The sequence below is a fragment of the Numenius arquata genome, chromosome 12 (genome assembly GCF_964106895.1).
Source record: "Numenius arquata chromosome 12, bNumArq3.hap1.1, whole genome shotgun sequence".
Lineage (NCBI taxonomy): Eukaryota > Metazoa > Chordata > Aves > Charadriiformes > Scolopacidae > Numenius > Numenius arquata.
This window is the reverse complement of record NC_133587.1, coordinates 12839481-12862158: the sequence shown is the minus strand read 5'-3', so window position 1 is coordinate 12862158 and position 22678 is coordinate 12839481. Positions and strand designations below refer to the sequence as shown.

General features: G+C 39.9%; 1 protein-coding gene across 2 annotated transcripts in view; it reads left to right on the top strand.

Moving 5' to 3' along the window:
- Positions 1 to 22678, top strand: part of DHX35 (DEAH-box helicase 35) — a 32129-nt gene that overhangs the window by 302 nt on the left and 9149 nt on the right. Inside the window, exons 2-16 of one of the 2 annotated variants that reach the window (XM_074157208.1) lie at positions 2008 to 2141; positions 2513 to 2605; positions 3405 to 3482; positions 5774 to 5878; positions 7119 to 7180; positions 7780 to 7849; positions 8413 to 8472; positions 9322 to 9434; positions 9769 to 9865; positions 10953 to 11111; positions 12365 to 12575; positions 14227 to 14351; positions 16230 to 16284; positions 20937 to 21032; positions 21431 to 21525. In XM_074157208.1, coding sequence (XP_074013309.1) covers positions 2008 to 2141; positions 2513 to 2605; positions 3405 to 3482; positions 5774 to 5878; positions 7119 to 7180; positions 7780 to 7849; positions 8413 to 8472; positions 9322 to 9434; positions 9769 to 9865; positions 10953 to 11111; positions 12365 to 12575; positions 14227 to 14351; positions 16230 to 16284; positions 20937 to 21032; positions 21431 to 21525 — 1553 coding nt within the window. The remainder of the gene's footprint in view (positions 1 to 2007; positions 2142 to 2512; positions 2606 to 3404; positions 3483 to 5773; positions 5879 to 7118; positions 7181 to 7779; positions 7850 to 8412; positions 8473 to 9321; positions 9435 to 9768; positions 9866 to 10952; positions 11112 to 12364; positions 12576 to 14226; positions 14352 to 16229; positions 16285 to 20936; positions 21033 to 21430; positions 21526 to 22678) is intronic. The other variant, XM_074157209.1, reaches the window with a different exon arrangement.

The following is a 22678-nucleotide window of genomic DNA, read 5'->3' as shown; positions in this document are numbered from 1 at the left end:
GGGGTGGCTGGCTGGCCGGCCGGGTGGGGGTGCTGCCCTTCGGGGGGGCTGGAGAGACGCGCAGGGGAATCCCAAGAAGTGTAACAAAGGGTGGTGTGAAGGCCTGCCCCTGAGAGGAACAGCCCCAGGTGCCAGACGGTGGGGAGGACAGCTCAGCAGGGAAGGACATTGGGGTCCTGTGGGGCTACAAGCTAAGCATGAGCAGTTGATGAGCCTGGGCAGCAAAAGAAGGTCACCCACATCCTGGGCTGTGTGAGGAGGAGCATTGCTGTGAGGCTGAGGGAGGTCATCCTTCCCCTCAGGACTGGGAAGGCCATATTGGGGTGCTCTGGGGGCTCCCCAGCACCAAGGGGACACGGACTTACTGAAGGAGGTCCACAAGTGAAGGGACACAGAGATGATTGAGAGCTTGTAGCACGCAACATGCAAGAGGAGGCTGAGAGAGCTGGGACCACACAGCCTGGAGAAGAGGAGTCTCAGGGGAGTCTTTTCGGTGTACATAAATGCCTGATAGGAGGGTGAAGAAGATGAAGCCAGACTCTCTTCTTGGTAGTGCCTACTGACAGTACAAGAGGCAACGAGCACAAGCTGAAACGTGAGAAAGTCAGCTTAAACATGAGAAAAACTTCTTCTACTCTGGGGGTGATCAGGTTCTGGAACAAGCCATCAGGCAGGTTGTGGGGTCGCCAACCTGCCTGAACAAGGACCAGAGCAGCCCACTGTAAGTGACCCTGTGGTAGGCAAGATGTTGGACTAGAAGGTCTCCAGAGGTCCCTCCCAGCCTCTGCTGTGCTGTGACCGTGATTGTTCCCTCAGGATTTGGGCAGTGGGTGCCTTCCCATTAGTTTATCCTAAAGGGGAGCTTGGTGGGTCTGAGTTTGGCAATTTTTTTTACATTGGTCACTGCATTGTATTATGCTGTGGTTTGCAAAGCTATTCCAGAGTCAAGATTAGTTTAGCAAACAGCTTCTTAATAATTTGAATATTGTAGTAATATGTGTGTACATACAATATGTATGTATATAGTAGTACGTTGACAGTAGTGTATTTAAAAAAAAAACATAGAAAATGCTGTGAAAGAAAGTCAGTGGGTGATGAGAAGCAGTATCTGTTAGCTTCATTGGTTTGTCAAGATCCAGATATGCAAGTTCTGGTTCTTAACTTCCCCACTAGTCCTGGCCAGTGAATAGTTATTGGAATCCTTGCTAATCACTCTTAAAATTGGATCAATTTGCTGTAAAACTTGCTTGGCAGTTTTGAATAGGGACTAACTGTTTTTAAACTGTGGAAAAACTGGGAAAAGCTCAAACCAGCAAATTCTACAAAACAGGGGAATCCCTCTCTTTGCTCTCAGACTTTTCCAGTTGAATCTGCAGCTGGAGATGATACATTCTGTTACTGAGATGAGGTTTTGTTTCTAGTTCACTTGCATGATTCAGTGTTTTCAGTTGTCAGTTGTTTTATAGTAACCTGCAGCAGGAATAAATCAAGTTTTAGCTATTGAGGTAAATTCAGATCTGAAGTGAGTGGCGTATCTCATAACCTCGCAAGGTTGAATGTTTATACAGCTTGATGTTAGTCCAGGGAAGTTCTGTTACATGTCTGTCTGGCTGGCTTAAAATCCATGGACATACTTCTGAGAAGGATACTGAAGCTGTATCCGAACTGTTGCACAGAAAAAGAAGAAAGTTCCAAAGATCTTGCTGTGTATTTTTCCTAAGTGTGTTTTTTTTTCCTTTATTTTGTTTTAAAAATCAAATACTTATTCACATTACAGAGGTGTTTTTTTTGTTTTTTTAACCAGCAGGAGACACATATTTCATTTGAAAGAATTTTTGCGTGTTTACTGTTCGTTAATATTCTGATTATTTTCATAGTAAAGTTAGTCTTTTGATATATGCTGCTACCCATGATTACTCCTTGTAAGTACCATATTTACTTTGGTTGTATTGTGATACACTAGGCAGAAGTGTATTCCTCTACTTAAAATTAACCTGTGTCATTTAGGCACGGAAGGTCCTGGTGTCGGTGTCTCAGAGGAGAGACAGAGTCCTGCTGAGAGCAATGGCATAACCGTCATCTATAATCCTTATGCTTCCCTTTCTATTGAACAACAGAGACAAAAGCTGCCTGTTTTTAAGGTACAGAAGTTCTTTCTGGTATATTAAATGTGTTGTGTGATGTCTGGCTTATGTCTATTTTTGAAAGAGCAGTATAGAATCATTTTACAGCATAAAATAATAATTTTATGGCCTTGCTCTCTCTATTTGTTGGAATTGATTGTCCTGTTTGACAAGTGTTATTGATAGTTTTACAGGCTTTGTAGATTTCTGTTATTTACTGTATGTTGTACATATCATTTTTAGATTTTAAAGAATTATTTAGCTTTTGGCAGTAAACATGTAAAATGAATTTACTGTGTCTGATAGATATGTAAATATTGTCATTTTAATTATGTTCTTATTTTTGCACATATCTGGTTTTGATACTTAAATGTCTTCTTCTCTTTCAGCTAAGAAATCACATACTTTATCTAGTGGAGAATTATCAAACTCTGGTGATTGTTGGGGAAACAGGTTGTGGGAAATCAACGCAGATTCCGCAAGTAAGTCTCTGTTTAACTTGGTAAAATTGGGGGATTTTACATGAAACATTAAACCAGCAACTCAGAAGTGCACTGTGAGAAGGGAATTTACCTGTGCTTGTGTGTATGACCAAAAGGAGAGAAATACTGGTATATCTGTAATATAAAATCTTCCACTACTGGAAAGGACCATACACAACAAATAAGTTTATGCTGGTACAAATAGTAGTCACTGTGCTGTAGTAGGTGTTTATTGCTCTATGAGAATCATGTTTAAAATTTTGTTGAGAATATGTTTGCAGGAAGAAAAAAAGGTACACTTTTCGTACAAGCTTTCCGCTTGGAAATTTTTGGAATATTGTATATTTTTGTGGTTTTGTAAAATTTTCTCTTTTGTGACAGGAATGAAAAAAGTCTGAGACTGTTTCAAAGTTAGTTTTTGATTTTAACTTAAAAATTGCAGACTTGTGATGAATGTCCCAAGTGTCAGCGCAGGACTTGTGCTGCCTAGCTTTTTTTCTTAAAGGAGTTATGAAATAAAGGAAAGAAGAGGAAAAAATGAAGTAGTTCAAAAATACTTGAGACCCAAAGAACTGCTCTTAGATGCTTTCTGAACGCTTATGTGCTTAGGAAGCAGGTACTGTACTATATTAGTTTTAATAGTGAGAATAATGCACAAAATCTTTAAGTAACTGATTTGCCAAAGGTCACGCATCAGTATGTGTTAAAACTGGGAAAAAGCACATAGTACAGAGAACTAACACCTTGTTGTAATTGCAGCATGACCAATTAATTTCTTATCCTTGCTATTTGTTTGCAGTACCTCGCAGAAGCTGGCTGGACAGCCGAAGGAAGAGTTGTTGGAGTAACGCAGCCTCGCCGGGTTGCTGCTGTTTCAGTGAGTTTCTCCCTGTCCGAATTTTCCCAGTTTGTTGTCATTATAACCTCCAGTTTATTAGCAGGTTTTGCTGAATAGCAGGAATCACTACTGCATGAGCTCCTGAATGAATAGATGTTCCTGCTTATCTTCCTCACGGAAATGCTGGTACTATATGCTGAATTCAACCTGATTAGCAGGTCCTGCCAAAGATTCCAAGTCCAGAATTGCAGATGTAGAAGCTTTGAAATAAAATTGCATGGTATCAGCAGAGCTGTGTATGGAAATTAGGGCTGCGCAGGGTGGAGCTGTGATTGACTCTGGACTACAGCTGCGCTTGTGTGACCCTTAACTGCTTTCACAAAGTAGGGATGTGAATCTGTCTATAGTAACACAGCCAGTGGGAAAAAGAGAAGGTTGTGTACCTCTTTCTAGCAGTTTATACCTAGTTTTCTTGAATCTTTTTTCTGTGTGTTTTGTTTTTTTGGTTTTATTGTTGTTGTGGGGGATTTTTGTGTTTTCCTTTTGTAAAAGTGTCAGGGAAAAGAAGAAACAGTTTTATTGTGAGAGATCTCTTTGTATACATAGTATGTCTAGGAGAGCATAACATCAGCTAGATGTACTGTGAGAGGAAGAAGAAAGGATGCTGAGGGCAAAAACTTGTACTCTGTGGTAACAGTCTGCGCAGAAAGCATCCAGTGCTCCTTGTCTTCCTCACGCTGCCAAGCACTGACTTGGTGGGCTGAAGTCTCTGCTGCAGCATTCTTTTTGTACAGAAAACTGAAGTGACATTTTGTAACCTTTGTTTTCCCTGTTCTTTGTAATGTATTAAACTGTACCTGCAACGAATCCGCTTATGCCTCTGGTAAAACTGTAGGAGATGGAACAGCTGTACAACTTTCTGCTTCATCTCATCCAGTATTCTTTGACCAGATCCCACATGGTTAAGGAAGTGGTTTCTAGCAGCAATCTGCATCTTGTGCTTCGGGCAGCCTGCCTGCAGTGTCCTCCCTTTTCTCCTTCATAGGACACCAGCTGACATTGCATGGTTCTATGGGAGATCTTACCTATACTGCAATGATTTCTCATGACGAATTTACTTCTTTATTCCCTTTCATGTCTTAACACGGTATTTTTAAACCTAATATAAAAAGATTACTCAATCAGGGCTTAGTATATAGCCACAGCAGGGTTTTTCTTTGAGAATGTTGTTGCAAAGTGTTGGACTGTATGGTTGTTGCAGGGAGATTAGAGATATAGTTGATGATTTATTGCTTTGCCTTGAACTGAACGTCATCCTTTATTTTAATAGGTGTCCTTATCTGCTTTCCCATCCAGAGTACGGGGGTTGTCAGAAGTAAAGACAGGTAGTTGCAGAGGCATAGGACGTAGTTTAGAAATGCCTGAACTTCTGCTTGCATTACCGAGACTGACAATTACCCCGAATGCTTGGGCTGAAAGTGGTGGAGTGATAAGATTGCAAGTGAAATCATGAATTCACTGCCTGTCGGTGTGGTTTAGAATGTCACTCAAATGACTGAAAGTAGCTTGCTCTTAAAATTCTACTAGGACTAATATATGTATTGTGGGGTTTTATTGTGTCTTTAGCTATTAAATATATGTGTAGCTTGCTGAAATCATGGCCTGATAATACCTAATATTCTGTAGAATAACTTGAGTTAACTGAATAACTTGAGACTTTCAGCTAAAGGGGCTATTGGCTTAAAACTGACCCAGGGGTAGTACTGTTCCAAAAATTGTTGTTTCTTTAGTTATTCTGCCAGTTCTCTCTCTGTTTTCTGCATAGAGGATTCTGTATTATGAAAAGTATGGTAGCATCTTTATTTATAAAAAAAAAAAATAGCCTGAGTAAGTTCAGGGACAGAACAGCTTAACCGATAACTCCTTTCTGTATGCCATATACCTGCACTCTTTCCCTTTTCCATGCAAACTGTGTTCTTAATTTGCTGGTGCATGGTCCTTCCCCAGCATTGTGCCAGGTTGAGTGCCTGCCTTTGTAGGTCTGTTAAGAGTACTTAGCACAGAAAGGTTCCTCTGTAGCTTTCCTGAGTAGAAGCAGTGTGAAACAAATGTATTAGGTTAGCTAAAACATTTTAAGAGTATTTACTGCTTATATATTCAGTTTGTACTGTTACGTTGAACAGAATTTTGTGTTTGAACAAGAACAAATAATTCTTTGGAAGCACTAGCTCTGTTCCTGGTTTGATGCCAGTTCTCTGTGGACAAAATAACGATACAACGAGGAAGTGTGCTGTGAGTTGTCTCTTGTTTATCAGAGTGTCTTTTCTCAGGTCGCGGGCCGAGTTGCTGATGAAAGAGGTGCAGTGTTGGGTCATGAAGTTGGATATTGTATTCGGTTTGATGACTGCACGGATCCACAGGCTACCAGAATTAAGGTGAAACTTGAACAGTAGGTGGTTGCTCTTGAAAGGGTTTGCTAAACTCTTCAAGTACTTTTGCAAAATTAATGAGAACCTTGTGGTGCCAGTAAAGAGAATAGATAGCATTTCAAGTTTCCAGGTGGGTACCCCAAAAGTGTGCTGTGGGTGTGCAAACCTTAATAAAACAAGTACGTGTTCTATTCTGCTAGTCTGGCAGCCACCGCTTTAAAACTAAAGGAGGTTTTCAAGGTATTAATGGCCAGATATTGGCACAGGGCTGGTGTGACCTCGTACGTCACTCACAGTCATAGTGAAAGGCTGCAGTGAATCACAGCTAAAGTATCCTCACCATCCTAAAAATAGTTTTTGATTAAAAGCACAGATAAAACCTAAGATGAGTAGGCTAACTCAGAGTAATTTGGTGTGGATTAAATAGCAAGCTTTGCAGCTGCTCTTCAGTGATGTGAGCAATATTAATGTTGCTTGTGTTGCGTACAGACAAGAGCTGGAATAGCAATGATGATGAATGAGACAATTTACTTTTTGATTCTTTTTATGAGGCTAGTAGCCCTTTTAAAGGGAAAGAAATGGAGATGTTTGTTCATTAAATGCAGCTGAAATCATCTTTTTTTTTTTTATTTTTTTGAGTGTGATGATGAATCATTTGGGGTTGGAAATTTGAAGGTTTTTCCCTTGCACAACAGTTATTGCCCAGTTTGAGGCCGAAGTCCCAGATCAAACTGCTGTTTGATGGCTACATAGAGCTGGTGGGTTTCCACTGGCTAGAAGGAAGAAAGTATTAAATTAAAATATTGCATTTTGTTGAGATGTTAAGGTTTGTGTTCTGGTCAGAAGTGTGTGATAGATATTAAGCAGGCTACTTTGAGAGGGTCCAGTCTGGATTGACACACAGGATGTTACTGATAGAGCAGATTTAACCATGTTACAGACCAGAGTGAAGCTTCTATTGTCACGTTCCAGTGCTGCCAATCTGTTATTTTTTCAATACAAAAATAACTAATTTTTAAAAATTCATTACTGATTAAAAAGCAATCACTGCTTATCTCTGTCTTAGCACTCAGAAATACATGTTTGGCTTCCATAGCTGAAAACTGATCAATTTAATAGATCATTAGAAAATTAAAGGCAAGGAAGAATTCAGACAAAAGCCTAGAAAATCATCTTTAAAAATCACATGGGTAATCAAGATTATCTGATTTGGGTTTTTTACATTTTTCTTTGCTTTTGCTTTTAGTTTCTAACTGATGGTATGCTGGTGAGGGAGATGATGGCTGATCCTTTATTAACAAGATACAGGTGAGGAACCATGGAATGAATGCTTGCTGAAGGTTAATTTGGTAAACAACTGCATTTTTTTTTAGACTGAGGTGTGGTTATTGTAAGTTAAATACCAAAAGATGCGAAAATTATTTTACGAGTTTGACTTCTTTACATTGTAAAGACTGCTAGAAAATCAGTTGATCGTTGCAATACCAAACCCATCAGGATTTGGTGCTGTGGTTTTGGAACAAAAGCTAAACAGGCCTAGTGGAGTCTGAATCATTTAATTTACTAGTTTAAAATTTACTTTTTCTTTCTGATGCTAATCAAAGAAAAAAAAATCAACAGCAAACACAGGCTGTTCTGCTATCCAGAAAACCTGTGCAGCACAGTAAAGACAGACCTTTTTTCTTCCACCCCTTTCCAAAAGCTATGTATGTACCACCTGGTGTTATCTACATTTTTCTCCCTACATTGTTGCTGCGCCTTTTTTAACTTCCACAGTTTTCTAAGTGGATATAGAAAACTGTCCAACAGCAGATTTAAAATAATGATATTTCTAGAAGACAGGAAGGCTCTGATTCTAGTGTCAATCAAACCATTTCTGAAATCTTATTTTTCTGCTTTATTCACAGTGTCCTCATGCTGGATGAAGCCCATGAAAGGACTCTTTACACAGATATTGCCATTGGCTTACTAAAAAAGGTTATTTTTTTTTTTAATGTTCTCTGTAACTGTTTTCATTTTCATTCTTTTTGTTAAACTTCTGATCCTGATGGCTGATAAGTGAACCTGTTTGAGAGACGGGGATTTCTTGTTCCTCATTTATCCTCCATCCTATTATACATACACAACTATTTACTTTAGCTGTCTGACACCCAGGATCCGTTATTTCCTCCCCCCCGATGCTGAAATTTCTCCTTAGATAATATTAGCGAAAACACGGTCTTCATTCTGATGATGATGTGAACTGATCTGATGGGGGTTGTTGTTGACTTTCAACCTATGAAAGCTCTGACTCCCACCAGAAATTAACAGTAAACTGATTACAGACTGAATGCTGTTAAAATGAATATATGAAACGCCAAACAGTGATCGGGGTGTTAGATCTATGGGGTGATGTGGGTGCTTCAGTTCATCAGCTGTTTTATGGGATCGAAGTATTTTAAAAGAGAAATTACTGGTAATCTGGATGCCCTAAAACTTGATTCTAGACTTGTATCTCAGAAAATAGTTTTTACTCTGGATATGCTTGATCTCTTTCCTAGGTTCAAAAGAAGCGTGGGGATCTTCGACTGATTGTGGCTTCAGCCACCTTGGATGCAGAGGTACAGCTCACAGATTTGGTTTGAAATGAAGTGACCTTATGTGGCAGCTCCACCTCTGTTTATATACAGCTTATCCTCTGTGCTGCTTGCTTCTCGTGAAGTAGTGCTGCTGTTGGGTGAAGAAGAGAGGAATTAGTGTAGGAAAAGAATCTGCTGTAGTTAAATTGCTGTGTTTGGTTTTCATTTTGTATTAGCAAACTTTTTGGGAAGTGAACTTAAATATGAAACTACTTTGCCTTTTTCCTTTTTGTACCTTTTTTCATTTTATTGGTATCGTATAAAAAGATGTTCTCTTGGCTTCATCTAGTCTAGTAAGAGACATTGGTTTAGCTCTGTTTTGCTGATAGCTATAATTTGAGACAGCCACAGACCAGTAAAAATAAGTGATAAATGAGTAGATTTAATTTCAGTGAGATCTTACTAGTGCCCTGGTTGGCTTGTGGCCTGTGGAAACTTATGTAACTTACCAAAAAAATCATTAATTTAATTTTGAGTAGGAAGAGAAGAAATGCTCTCCTAGATCAGAGCAGTGTTTCCTCCAGCCCAGTGTTCTATCTGTAACAGCAGCAGTAGGAGATGCTGTTTAGGGAGAACACATGAGCCCGTCCACCTGCTGTGGGTCTGTTCTCTTTGAGCTGCTTCAGCATCTGCAAAGGTTGTAGTAGAGATATCAGACAGTACATTCCTGCTGTTTCCTTCCAGTATGTGTTTATGGACCTGCTGTTTGTTAATTTGTCTTTGAATCTGCCTGATGAAGCTGCAAGTCTCCAGGACATCATGTGAGAGCAATTTGCTCCCTCAGTTCTTTGAAGCATCAAAGTGAAAGTGTTTATTTTTATTTTATTGTAGAAATTCAGGGATTTCTTTAATCAGAACGATACCGGTGACCCCAGCAAAGATACCAGTGTGATCCTTACTGTCGAGGGGAGAACTTTTCCAGTGGACATCTTTTACATCCAGAGGTGTGTCCCTGTTCAGTCTCGTCAGTGTTGATGAGGATAGTGTGTAACGGGGGTATCATTTTGTCTAAGTTGGAGCTCAGAAATGGTAAGGAGCTGTAGTGTTCCATTTAGGAAACATTTGGATGTTCCTTATAGCAGCGGACATGTTTTTAAGCTTACTGTAGTGTAAAGGAGACTAATTGCGGAAGGCTGATTCCCAAGGATGCATCATGAACTAAATGTGGTATGGCAAATAAATAGTGTCCAAAAACTCTCTCTCTGTTTTTTCCTTGTAGAAGTGAGGAGCCTGTACCTATTTTTCTGCTAATGTCTCTGCTCTTTTGTCTCCCTGTAGTCCTGTTCCAGACTATGTAAAATCAACTGTGGAAACCGCAATGAAAATTCACCAGATGGAGAATGATGGTGATATATTGGCATTTTTAACTGGCCAGGTATAGACATAAGCTTTTTATTTTTTGCTTCACAGTGCTGTATTGTGCTTGGCGAGGCCACCTCAGTCTCATTCTTTCCTTAGCTGTGTTTACTTTAATCTCATCAAAGATGATAAATACTTCTGCATTGATGGGAGCAGAACTAGGCCAGTCTGAAAGAATTAGAAAATGTAATTATGGTCTGGATTTATCAAAGCTAGTGATGGATGATAGTTTTTCTCATTTAATGCTGTATGCTTTCGTCCTTGTTAACAAGTGGAACAGTATGTGTTTTTTTAGTGCTAGTGGCACCTATGAAGTTGACAGTGAGTCATCGTTAATAGTTAAGGCAAGTGGAATTTATATTTGTTAAGCTTAACATCTGAAGACTTTGACAGAAAAACAAATTGCTGCGAGATAAAAATTTACTCATCTCTTCTGCTCTATTTATGCCTGTCAGCTCACTTCACAGCCGAGAATAGTAAATGGGAGGTAGCTTAGAATTTTTCCAGTGAGAAGCTACCTGGAAGAGCTTCAATAACATCTTGCATATTTTCAGAATAAATTCTTCATTCCCATTATTGATTTGACTTTGAAAGAGTGACCTGGGTATCTGAACTAGATGTCTGAACATTTTGTTGTCTGTGTTTAAGAATGAGGTGCCACAGTTGATCTCCAAGATTAAATGTGAGGTTGAGAAATGAGTGTTAATACTGTTACTGTGTCGTTCTCAACCAAGACCCACAGCGTTCTACATAGTCAAAATAGATTGGGCTCCCATTTTGCTCTCACAAGTTGAGATAAACACGAAAATATGCCTGCTTCTTCCTGAACTTTGTTCAGTCCTTCCCTTGTGATTTTTTCAGGTACTTGTGACATTGTCTGAAATAACAATAATAACATAAATATTTGCATATATACTTACTATGCATAGCAATTTTTGTAAGAATATTAAAAAATTGAGGGAGCTAGTCAAAACATCCAGGAGTTTGAATGACTAAAACTACATTGGGATTATTTTGACACATTTTTTTGTGTATATGTTACAGCTATGTGGTATTAAAGTGAAACCTCTCTCATTCTGTCCCCTGTCTTGCTCTGGCTCTAGGAGGAAGTGGAGACCGTTGTTTCTATGCTCATAGAACAGGCTCGAGCCCTTTCTCGCACCGGAATGAAAAAGCACCTCCGTGTTCTCCCTATGTACGCTGGGCTGCCTTCTCCCGAGCAAATGAAAGTGTTTGAGAGAGTTTCTCACAACGTCAGGAAGGTAAGGCTGTTGGGTATGGCTCCATTTCTACCACCCAGAAGGGTGTCTGCATTACATAGATTGTATACATCAGGTTCACATCATCAGACTGTTGCAAACGCTTACCGAGGGAGACTTCCTGCATCTAACACTGCCTGTCCGTTTGCAGACTGTGAACCAAGAACTTCCCTTTTTATTTTTGATCAGTCCTAGACGTGTAAGCTCTAACCCTCCTATGTCATTAACTTCTCAATTTCTAGTAGTCTTTGCACAGCCTTGTATTTGTCTGTGTCCAGTTGCAGTTTCTTACACTCTGAAGTCCTCTACTTTTACCTGGCTTTATTTCTTTTTGTGGTCTAAGTCTCCATGGCTGTTTTCCACTAGTAATGAAAAACATAGTGACAGAGTGGGTAAGTGCTGTATTTTCACTTAAGAAACGAGTTAAAACTTGCTTGGCTTTAGTAGGAAAAAAAGCTTTATTTTGACTTCTGGAAGTCTTGTTTGGCTATTTAACGTCACAGAACTATATAAGTGGTCATGATTAGTGCTTTCTACTTAGGCAGAGCCTGTGTTGCAGCTGAGATAAGATGACAGAATTACACAGGGGTGAGTTGTTATAATTCTTGTGCCTGCTGGAGTCTAACAAGTGGAATTGTTCATCTGGTGTTGGAGAACGTTGAGTATAAATACTTCTTTTCTCTCCAGGAGATGACATTAGCCAATTAACTTCCAAGATTTACTTTTTTAATTTCAGGTGAAATAAGGATGAAATTTCCCTCTCTCATCTGGGAACAATTATTTTTTAATATTTTAGTTCATGTAGATAAGTATATCTCTTCCGGAATACTGAACATGGAGCGCTTAATCAGCTCTGTTCCTCTGCTATCCCCTGCCCTACTCCAGTGTTACAAGTAACAGTTCAATATAGCTGAGAAGCAGAAAGAAAATATTTTTAGTTCACTACATAAGAACATTTGATTTACAGTCAGTTAATGTTTTTCTCTGCAAACACTGCCAAGTTCTTCTACTTTTATGAAGAGAGAATAAATTTGAATAAAAAAGTGACTGTGAAACTGTAAAAACCGGGCTTATTTCAAGCTGACAAGCTCTTTCTGCTGCATGTACTTTGTACTCTAGAGTGTGTTTACTGGAACTGTCACATCTGACATCTTTCAGGTGGCTTTTATTGGAGTTCTGGTGCACTGATGCTGGGGCTTGAGAGTGTATTTGAGATTGGGGAGTTCACAGTACCCTTTTTCTGTCCACATCCGTAGGTGATAGTAGCCACCAACATTGCTGAGACCTCCATCACAATTCACGGCATCGCGTTCGTCATCGATTGTGGGTTTGTGAAGCTTCGGGCCTATAACCCCAAAACAGCCATCGAATGCCTTGTGGTCGTACCAGTGTCTAAAGCTTCAGCTAATCAGAGAGCAGGGCGGGCAGGACGGAACCGCTCTGGGAAATGTTACAGGCTTTATACAGGTCAGTAGTTTGATGTGTAGGGCAGGTGACCTTGCTGGTGTGACTAGAAATTTCCCTTCATTATTCCTCTGGCTTATTTAGAAATACACTGTTTCATATGTGCTGAGGATTGGACACTGAATGCTTTTATGGAACAGAAGCACAAACTGAGCAGGGTAGGTTCTACAAGATTGTCAGCAGTTGCAAACCTGGGATGTTAATGCAGCTCTGGCGAGTCTACTAAGAAGTTTATCTTTTGATGATCTTAGTTTCTGAGCAGTTGCTTCAATTTATAATACCCACCTATGATGGTCTCTCCTGCGACTGAAGTCTCCTTTAGACTGCGCATCTAACAAAGGGCTCTGGAAATCCTTTGGATAACTGAGGGAAAACTTCTTTGTGTCCCCTTTTTTATAGGAATAGATGCCAACCCCAAATGCTTCTCTTGAATCAATCACCCTGGCACTATACGAAAATCACTGTTACAAATAAATCTGTTGGCCACATAGCTGTGTTCAGAAAGCTGCAATCCAATGGTCTCTGTTCTCAGCTGTTTAATGAGAAAAGGCATTGCAGTTGAGCTCTGCCATTGCTTATGGGCCTCAGGTTCTCTCTAGTTTTACTGGAGCTTTGAGACGTAGAGAGAGAAACATATTCTTTTAAAATGTGTGTGTGCCTGCCACCAGTTGCCACATTAAACAAAGACATGATTTATTCTCTGAATTTGTGCCTCCAATAAGAATCAGGAGAGAATGTCTGCTGCATAGTATACCAAGCTTACAGAGCTTTTAGGTATTTTACTGGAGAAACTGAAGTTATTTTTGTGTGCTCAAGAGCTGGCCTAACAAATACTTTAAGAAACATTTTAAAGGAGGAAAGAAAAAAGAAGAAAGTGGACAAAAGTAAAGAAAACATAATGCTACCTTTGTCTTAAGGAAGGTCTGAGATAGACGAGAGATAAAGAGGGTTCTGTCTGGAAATGAAGATAATCTAGGTGAAAATAATGTATTTCTTGTCTTGATTTGGAGTTTTAGATCTACATAGGGATGAGTGTGCCTTTTTCTTTGCTGCAGAAGAGTTGATTAATGGAAGATCCAGGGATTTTGACGTTATATGAAGTGTTTTTCCAGACCTAAACTTTATAGTGAACATGTTTTTAAAAAGGCATTGTTAAATAAATTGTTTTTCAGTCCTTAGTCTTTATTTTAAATATGCTTTTGGAACCTCCTTTTGTTTGAGTAGTTACTAAAAATAGTGTTCTTATACTGAAAGCATGCTGGTTTTGAACTTTTCCATGTCCCTTCAAAAAAAAAAAATGCTTTTTTGTAGTATTGCACCCTGCCTTTTATGTTCTGATAAAATATTAAACAGAAGACAAATAAAGCATTTCCAGATTTCTGTGAAGAACTTACAGCATTTCAAATTGAAATATGGATGGATCAACTACATAATCAGCAGTGTAGCCAAAACCACTGACTTTTCTATTTAAATGAAAGTATCTAAAAATGCAGTAATTGGAGAAAGATCATCTTTGAGTTAGAGTTCTTTTAACATCTGTTAAGTATTCATACTTGATAATTTTAACTTGAAACGGGCATGATTCTGTCGTGTTGACTGCATAGAGTGGGAGTTGAAACTCAGTCCCAAATTGCTTTGTTTTCTCCCACACCAGAGGAGGACTTTGAGAAGCTGCCGAAGTCCACTGTTCCGGAGATGCAGCGCAGTAACCTGGCTCCTGTCATCCTGCAGCTGAAGGCTTTGGGCATCGACAACGTGCTCAGGTTCCCCTTTCTTTCGGTGAGTCCTAGGCTGGAAAGTCTGTCGTCTTGCTTTAGTGTGAAGAAAGATCCCTAGATGGCTTGTTGAGAACCCACAGAACCATTAACTGGTAACTGTTGCCCTGTTAATTAGGAAAGCATACCTCATTGCCCACTGTTGGGTGGCAAAGTATGTTTTTGGGAATAAACTAGTGCGAGGAATGTATGTGACAACTTCGAAATGACTGTTTGTATTCTAGAGTTTGCTGTTTTAAGTGTTGACAAGTCAAGAAAGGCCTAGAAGGACAAACTCTGAGATTCTGCAAATCTGTAACTGTAGTCCTTTTGCACTGAATTTGTGAAGAAAAAGGGAAAAAAAAAATCTACAGAACTGATTTGAAACTGGATGAGCATACGATCCGCTGGGTCAAGCAATGGCTGACTGGAAGGTCCCAAAGAGTGGTGCTCAGTGGATTTAAATCCAGCTGGCGGCCGGTCACAAGTGGTGTGCCTCAGGGCTCAGTGTTAGGACGATTTCTGTTTAATGTCTTTATTGATGATCTCGACAAGGACATAGGGTGTATCATCAGCAAGTTCGCAGATGACACCAAGCTAAGCAGGAGTGTTGATTCCCAGGAGGATAGGGAAGCTCTACAGAGAGACCTAGATAGATTGGATCATTGGGCCAACATCAACGGTATGAGTTTCAACAAGGGCAAGTGCCAGGTTCTGCACTTGGGCCACAACAACCCCGTGCATTGCTACAGGTTTGGGGAAGTGTGGCTGGAAAGCTGCCTGGAAGAAAGAGACCTGGGGGTTCTAATTGACAAGCAGCTGAATATGAGCCGGCAGTGTGCCCAGGTGGCCAAGAAAGCCAACGGCATCCTGGCTTGTATTAGAAATAGCGTGACCAGCAGAAGTAGGGAGGTGATTGTGCCCCTGTACTCAGCACTGGTGAGGCCACACCTCGAGTATTGTGTCCAGTTTTGGGCACCTCAATACAAGAGAGATATCGAGGTGCTGGAGCGAGTGCAGAGGAGGGCAACGAAGCTGGTGAAGGGCCTGGAAAACAAATCTTATGAAGAGCGGTTGAAGGAGCTGGGACTGTTTAGTATGAGGAAGAGGAGGCTGAGGGGAGACCTCATCACTCTCTACAACTACTTGAAAGGACACTGTAGAGAGGTTGGTGCGGGTCTCTTCTCACAGGTAATTAATGACAGAACGAGAGGGAATGGCTTCAAGCTCCAACAGGGTAGCTTTAGACTGAACATTAGGAAAGAATTTTTCACAGAAAGAGTGGTTGGGCATTGGAATAGGCTGCCCAGGGAGGTGGTTGAGTCACCATCCCTGGATGTGTTTAAGAGACGTTTAGATGTGGTGTTGGGGGATATGATATAGGGAAGAACTTTGTAGAGTAGGGTAGATGGTTGGACTCGATGATCCCAAGGGTCTCTTCCAACCTAGGCGATTCTATGATTCTAACTAAACCTGTGCTTGTCTGTCTTATTAAAGAGAGCAGTACCAATTTTTAGATTTGCTCTCTGTAAAGTCTCTAGCTACTCTTGCATTGACGTAAAAAGCCAATGTGGTAGTATTAGAAGAGCAAGGTAAGTAGGTTCTCTGCTCACCCCTGGCATCGCTGTTGGACAAAGCAGATGTGCCTTTTCCAGCTCGGGTCTTGAGAGCATCGCAGTGATGAGTTGATGAGCCTGTTGAGATGGCTTTGTCTGGTGGCACTGGTGGTCAGTGGAAGGGTGACAGGAAGAGTCTGAGAGCTCTTTCCTCATTTTGCATAAGTAGAAAGGTAGGTAGTTAGAACTTAAGCATTTTGCAAAAGAAGACAATCTAAGAATTTTTGTGAAAACTCATGTGTTCTATGGTGATGACTTTAAACAATACACTTTTTTCTTCTTCACAGCCACCTCCTGCACAGTCAATGGTGCAAGCTTTAGAACTGCTGTATGCTTTAGGAGGTGAGAATATTATGCTTTGCTTTGCTTTACTTATAGCTATGTTGCAGGAGTTATGAAAAGTCGTTAATTTGGATTTGGTGATTGGATGGACATTAATCAAACTTGCATTGGAGAACCGTGCTTTGAGAACCAAACTTCTTTTGAGAAAGAAAAAATGCAGCCGTGACTGGTGGAAGCTTTTTGTTGGTGTGTTTTTAAAGCGTACCTCAGTCTCCTCTGAATTTACTTTCTTTTCCTCTGGTTATTTCAGACAAGTAAGCAAGCACAAGGCAGCAGTCACTTTTCTGGGAGACGCTAGAAATCTATTGCATGGAGTATCAACTAGAATGTAACTGTTTAGATTGGGCAAATATGTATTTTACAGGTATCTTCTGTGTATTTCCTTTCACCTTCTTGGGAGGAACCAGCCATTTGTCCTTGCTAGCAACAGGGCTCTGAGTGAGGAGGGTGTTGGCTTGATTCTCTCAGGCCTGTTTGTGTTTCTTCAGTCCTTACAGAGCGGTATGAAGATACAAAATGGAGTTCAGACACTAGTTGGACCAGTACATGAGTCAGACACTAAATTTACCTGCATCCGATTAGATAAATTGTAAGATACTTGAGCTCTTAATGTGGTGATATTTCATTTTGTGTTACTGTGCCAGTGGTGGAAATGTAGCACTTGCAAGTATAAACAGAAAAAGTTGAAAGTAAAGTTTTGACATCTCTTCCAAGATCAGACTGATCCCAAATAGAATTTGGGAGAGTCCAGTCACAGGAGGCTAGAATTAAACCCAAAAGTGTGCTTCCCAATGGCTTAGCAAAGCAACTCTCACATGGTAGTTGTAAGACCACCTCGTTGATGCGATTGCGAAGGTATGACTGACCAAAGTTATTAAGAGTTAATCTAATTACAATTTTAAAAATGACTTCTAGTTTGTGTCTCCAAATGTAGTATGGCTTGTGGCTGACAGACTGCACCTTGAATTTCGTGTTGTTGGTCCTGCAGCTCAGACACAGTTCAAACCTGCAGAAAGTCAAACTGCTCTGATTTTATTAGCTGTGAATCCATGATGCAACCACTAAGAACCCCCAGTCGTTCCTAAAGGCAGCACACTTCCTCCTGGATGGATTGGAACTCCATTTCTCACACTCAGTGTTCGTGTGTCCATGCTGCCTGCCTGCTTTTCCTGCTTGTAAATGCAGAGGAGCTCGTTTACACGCAGCTCACTAAGAGAGTTTGCTCTGGGTTTAGTACTGAACTTACTGGTTATGGACAAATGAACAGGTACTCGCAAACTTCTGATGAAAAGAAGAAAAAGCTGGTCTAACAGACCCTGAGAGCATAATTCTAAGTACTTTTCCACTCTTTAGCTACTTAACAGAATTATATTTTTTTTTTATTATGTTCTCTGAATTACTAATCGCAGCTTGTTCTCAAATTCAGTAGAGTCTGAACAACGCTGAGTCAGATGGTTTAGTATTAGGTAGTTCTGTGAGGAGCAGGGAGTTGAACTTGGTGATCCTTATGGGTCCCTTCCAACTTGAGATATTCTTTGTTTCTAAATGTGTTTGTTTTGATTTTATTCCTTGTGCCGCTGTTGGATGCCTCTAACACTCAAATCACACTTCAGTAATATTTTTATACACAGGTTTCAATTCCTTTTTGTTGTGGTGAGTGGAATGTACGCTGTCTACTTCTGTTTATAGGAAGAACTGTTATATTGTTGGGGTTTTGACAGCTATTTAATCTTTTTGAATGCAACAAACTTAAAACAAACTTGACACAAGAATAAGTAATCAAAACAAAACTCTGTTTGACTTTAACTTGGTGTTTGTAGTTAATTCAAAGTTAACAGTATTTGCTCCGTAATGTAAACAATGAGGAAAAGGGTAGTGTAAAGGAGATTGTGTAAGCTCTGGAAGCTTCCAGAGGTTTGTGGCTGTTTTTACATCGCTTACAAATGCTGTGTTGTAACTTGTGGCGCTCTCTTTATTCTCACGGAGCTGTAACTATTTTCCTGGCCATGATTTTGCTCTCTGCTGATTCACTTCCATCTTGCAAAGGAGGATTTTCACTTAAGGCACTTGGCACCCATCTCCAGCTTGGAACAGGGACCTTCTCAGTGGCTCAGCAGCCTGTTGCGAGGGTGAATTCACAGCCAAAACCACCTATGGGAAAGGGAGAGGAAAGGTCAATAAACTCAATGATTTGCTGGTTGATGTTTTGACAAAAGTGTTATGCTTGTGGTGTCTTCACAGAGAAGTACCGAGCTGTTTCTCTCTTGGCTGCCCAGCTTGTGTAGCAAAGCGGGGAAGCGCTGATGTTGGTGTTTAGGATGGAAAAGAACATGTATGCGTGTGTGTGATATACAGATTCGCTCTTCAGCTTTTGCTGAAGTTTAAGGTTTTAGGTGGTTTATTATGGAGATTTTCTCTAAGTTGCAGAGGTGAAGCTGCTGCAGTAAGGATAAAATTTCTCTTATGCAAGTAGGAACATGTATTTCATCATTGGCATCGTAATAGCATGCAAATGTGCAGTTTGGGGTCAGGACCCTACGGTGCCAACAGAGACGCTCTTAAGGCCGAGATTGTTCTGTTGAATAAACACATCACTGTTTTTAGACTGATTATTTTTACAGTGGTACAAACTGATTACATCAGGACTATCTCTTCTCAGCCTTCTCCTTTGAAGCCCCTTTGAAAGTCTGAGTTGTCAGTTGAAGTTTATTGTTTTTAAGCATAATTCAGGAGGTAAATAAGCAGGTAAAAAGTGGCTTTATTTTTAACTTTATTTCAGATCCAAGATTTTGTTGAAGGTTTGTTTGTAAGTTGTCTCCTCTTAGAAACAGCCACTCTACCAAAGTTTAAAATAGTGTTTTAATCCCTTACAACCACTAGTATGTGACAGGCTTACTTGAAACTGTTTAGTGCCACAGGACTTGAATAATCTCTCCTGAGCATGTTCAATAAAAATCTTTGCAGTACCTTTTTCTAAGATCTCCAATTTCATATATATATATATGGATACAGTGGTTGCTTTTAAGACTATTTCAAGGAAACTTTTACTTATTCCTAACCAGTATATTCAGGCTTACTGCTACAAAGACATCTGTGCCCAAGCTATATTTATATCTCTATGCAAAATTGCATCGAGATTTGTAGGAATCATCAGAAGACAAAGGATTTTGGCTTGATGCACCTGTAGAAAGTTAAAAAGATGGTAATTCCTCCTTTGTCCTACTTAGGAACGCAGTTTTCTTTCTGTAGATGAAAGACTGTATTCTAATATATTAATTGTGGTAGCATTTAAACTTCTCAGATTGCAGTGGTCAAACGAAAGCTGTCATACCTTAATTTTTGCAGTTTTGGTGACTTTGCGTTTAAATATGTTACTTCATCATTTCACATAAACTGCCTTTTGTACCTTTTTTTGAGGAAAATCCTGTGACATTGTGACATGCATGTTAGGTTTTGTTGAACAGCATAGGGGTGTGGTGTGTGAATTACAACGTTGTCGTAGTAAGTGAGATGATAGCATATCAAATAATAAAGGAAAGTAAACCCTTGATAAAGGTGTCTGTGGTTTCAGATATGCTGACATGAGTTATAGGAGATCTCGTTCCTTGATTTGTGGTTTTGCTTTTCTCTGTGAAACACAGCTGAAGTACAACTGTGGTTTCTTGCCACCACACAGATTGACAAATAATATGTGTATATAAAGCATGGGCCACAGTTTTGTTTCCTCAGCCGACTCTGCTGTGGTTATTCATGCAATCTACAGTGCCCCAGAGTCTTATTTTGGGCTCTTGTTAGTCCCTTGCTTGTGTAGCTTTTCTCTTGTGCTCTGCCTCCTCACCTCATATAACTTGGTTTACTTGCAGTTTTCTTTTCTATTTCAATTCTCACTCTTTGCTGCTGTTATTAGCGAGCTCTTTTCTTCTCACTGTTTCCTGTGTCTGTATTTTTATTTTTTTTTTATTCCCTTTGTCCTCTTCCAAAGGGACCATCTCCAGTAAAAAGGCTACAGTTGGAACACGGCTGTCGGTCCAGTTATTGATGCATGAGGCAGATTAAACTGTAGAGAATCTACATCAGCTCTACATCTCTAGTTTAGATTATATTAAAGTTAAATTATTTTTCTCTGTGACCTAAGCAGATGTATTCAGAAGAATGACACCCTACCCCACCCCTCCAGCAGTGCTTCCTCTTTCTACAGTTATGCCTGCTCCATAATTATGCCCTTTTTTATTCTCATCAGGACTCTTCCTGCTTCCCATCCCCGTGAACAAAGATGTTGCTAAATACCTTAAAAGCAGCTGCATAAGTCCAACAGCTCATAGGCATCCTGACCATTACATTGGCTTTGACTGCAGGTTTTCTAAATTGTTGGCAGTAGCAATGGAAGTTGGTCAAAATGAAGAAACTTGTGTGTTCACGTATGTTTGAAAAAAGAAAAAAATATATAGGTGAGCCACGGAAGAGTAAATGGATATTGATTCTGTGATTAAGGAGTGCCTTTAATCTTAGTTTAATATACATTCAGCAACTCTTAGGTGCACTTGCTATACTTCAGCTTGTAATTCTGCTCTTTAGTACACATTAAATTATTAAAGAAGACTTTCTGTGCTACTTTTGCCTGTATCACAGCTACATTTATTAATATGCTGCAGGTTTGGATATGCACTGCCGTTTAACAGAGCCTCTTGGAATGAGAATAGCAGAATTTCCTTTGAATCCCATGTTTGCAAAGATGCTTCTGGAATCAGGTAGGGGAAAAGAAAAGTCAGATTTTCTTCATAGTCTTGTGATGAGTAGTGGACACTGCCTCTTGTAATTGTAGTGTGGCTTTAGACATTTGCTAAACTTGAAACAAACTATGCTTCATCTTGGTATGGTATTTAGTGAAAATAATTGTTTAAACTCATGGACCTCTCTAATAAGTAATAAGTCTAATACTTTTAACACACTAATAAGTGTAACACATTTGTCTTTTAAGTTTTCCATTAAAAACATTCACTGTTATACTAAAAAAATCCAGGGATGTAGGTATTTTGGTTTTATATACTATAAAAATACATTCTGCTACTTTTTCTTTGTATTCTATATGGGGGTAAGTTGAATGGAAGAGGATTTCCTTGACTGAATTTGTCCACTTACTCCTCAGGAAATTTTGGCTGCTCCCAGGAGATTTTGACAATCGCTGCCATGATGCAGATCCAAAACATTTTTGTGATCCCTCCAAATCAAAAAACTCAGGCTGTAAGTTCAGTCATGTCTCATTTTCTTTTTGGTTAGTTCCACATTTCTGGATTTCTGCCACGTATTTTATTGATACCTATTACAGACTGCAAGTTTGTATGTGTCGTGGTTTCGGCCGAATTTACCAAAACCAGACTGACAGATGGCCCTTTCCTCCCCCTCCCCCCCGCCCAAAAGAGGAGAGAGGAAGAGAAAGAGATAAGGAGATTTAGAAGTTTAGAATGAACTAAACTACTTTAATGAAGAATTAATATTAAAATAAAAATAAAGAAGAAAGTAATGAAATAGATACAATATATACAAAACCGTATCAAGCTCCCAGGATGACAGTCATGTCACCGGCAGGCACTGGGGAAGTCCCAGACTGGACTCAGCGACGGATGGGAACTGGATTCCAGCTCTGGAGTCGGGAACACACGAATCGGGATCAAAGGCAGATGAACAGACAGAGTCCTCTCTGGACGTCAGCCATCGCAGGAAGGGAGCTGACCCTTTGATCCCTCAGCTTTTATACTGAGCATGGGGCAGATGGGATGGAATAGCCCAGTTGGTCAGGTTTGGGTCACCTGTCCTGTCCACTCCTCCCCACTGATGTGACCCCTCTATGTTTTTTCCTTTTCTGACCCTCTAAGGGGCAAATAATGAAAATGGGCTGACCTTGGTTGTTATAGCAATAAGTCTAAGCAAGGGCCTCCCTGCATACCATTCCTTGGCATGGAGCACAAACATTGGTCTTATCATTCTGAGAACGAGCAGGTTTCTCCACAATATACCATTAATTTCAGACAGTTAGAAGAGGCCTAGCTAAGATGTAAAATTACAAAACAGAAAATTGGTTCGGTTTTACTTCAAACCGGGACAGTATGAAAATCAAGCAAGGTCTTGAACTGTACCTTTTGGTTATGGGTTAAAGAAGAAACTGAGTAACGGTGGGAACCTTGGAGCCCTTTACTAGTGTTAAAAGCTTCCTTCTGAGGGCTGGAAACACGAAAGGTTATAAACCAATATTGGTCAGTGTAAGGGTTTGCCAAAAACCCCAAACCTCCTCAAACACCACTTCCTTTCAAGAGGAAGAGAAAAGAAAACATTAGGTTGTAGCAATTTCTTGTAGTAGCAGGAGCCTAATTTTAATGCATCCCTCTCTGGATTCTGG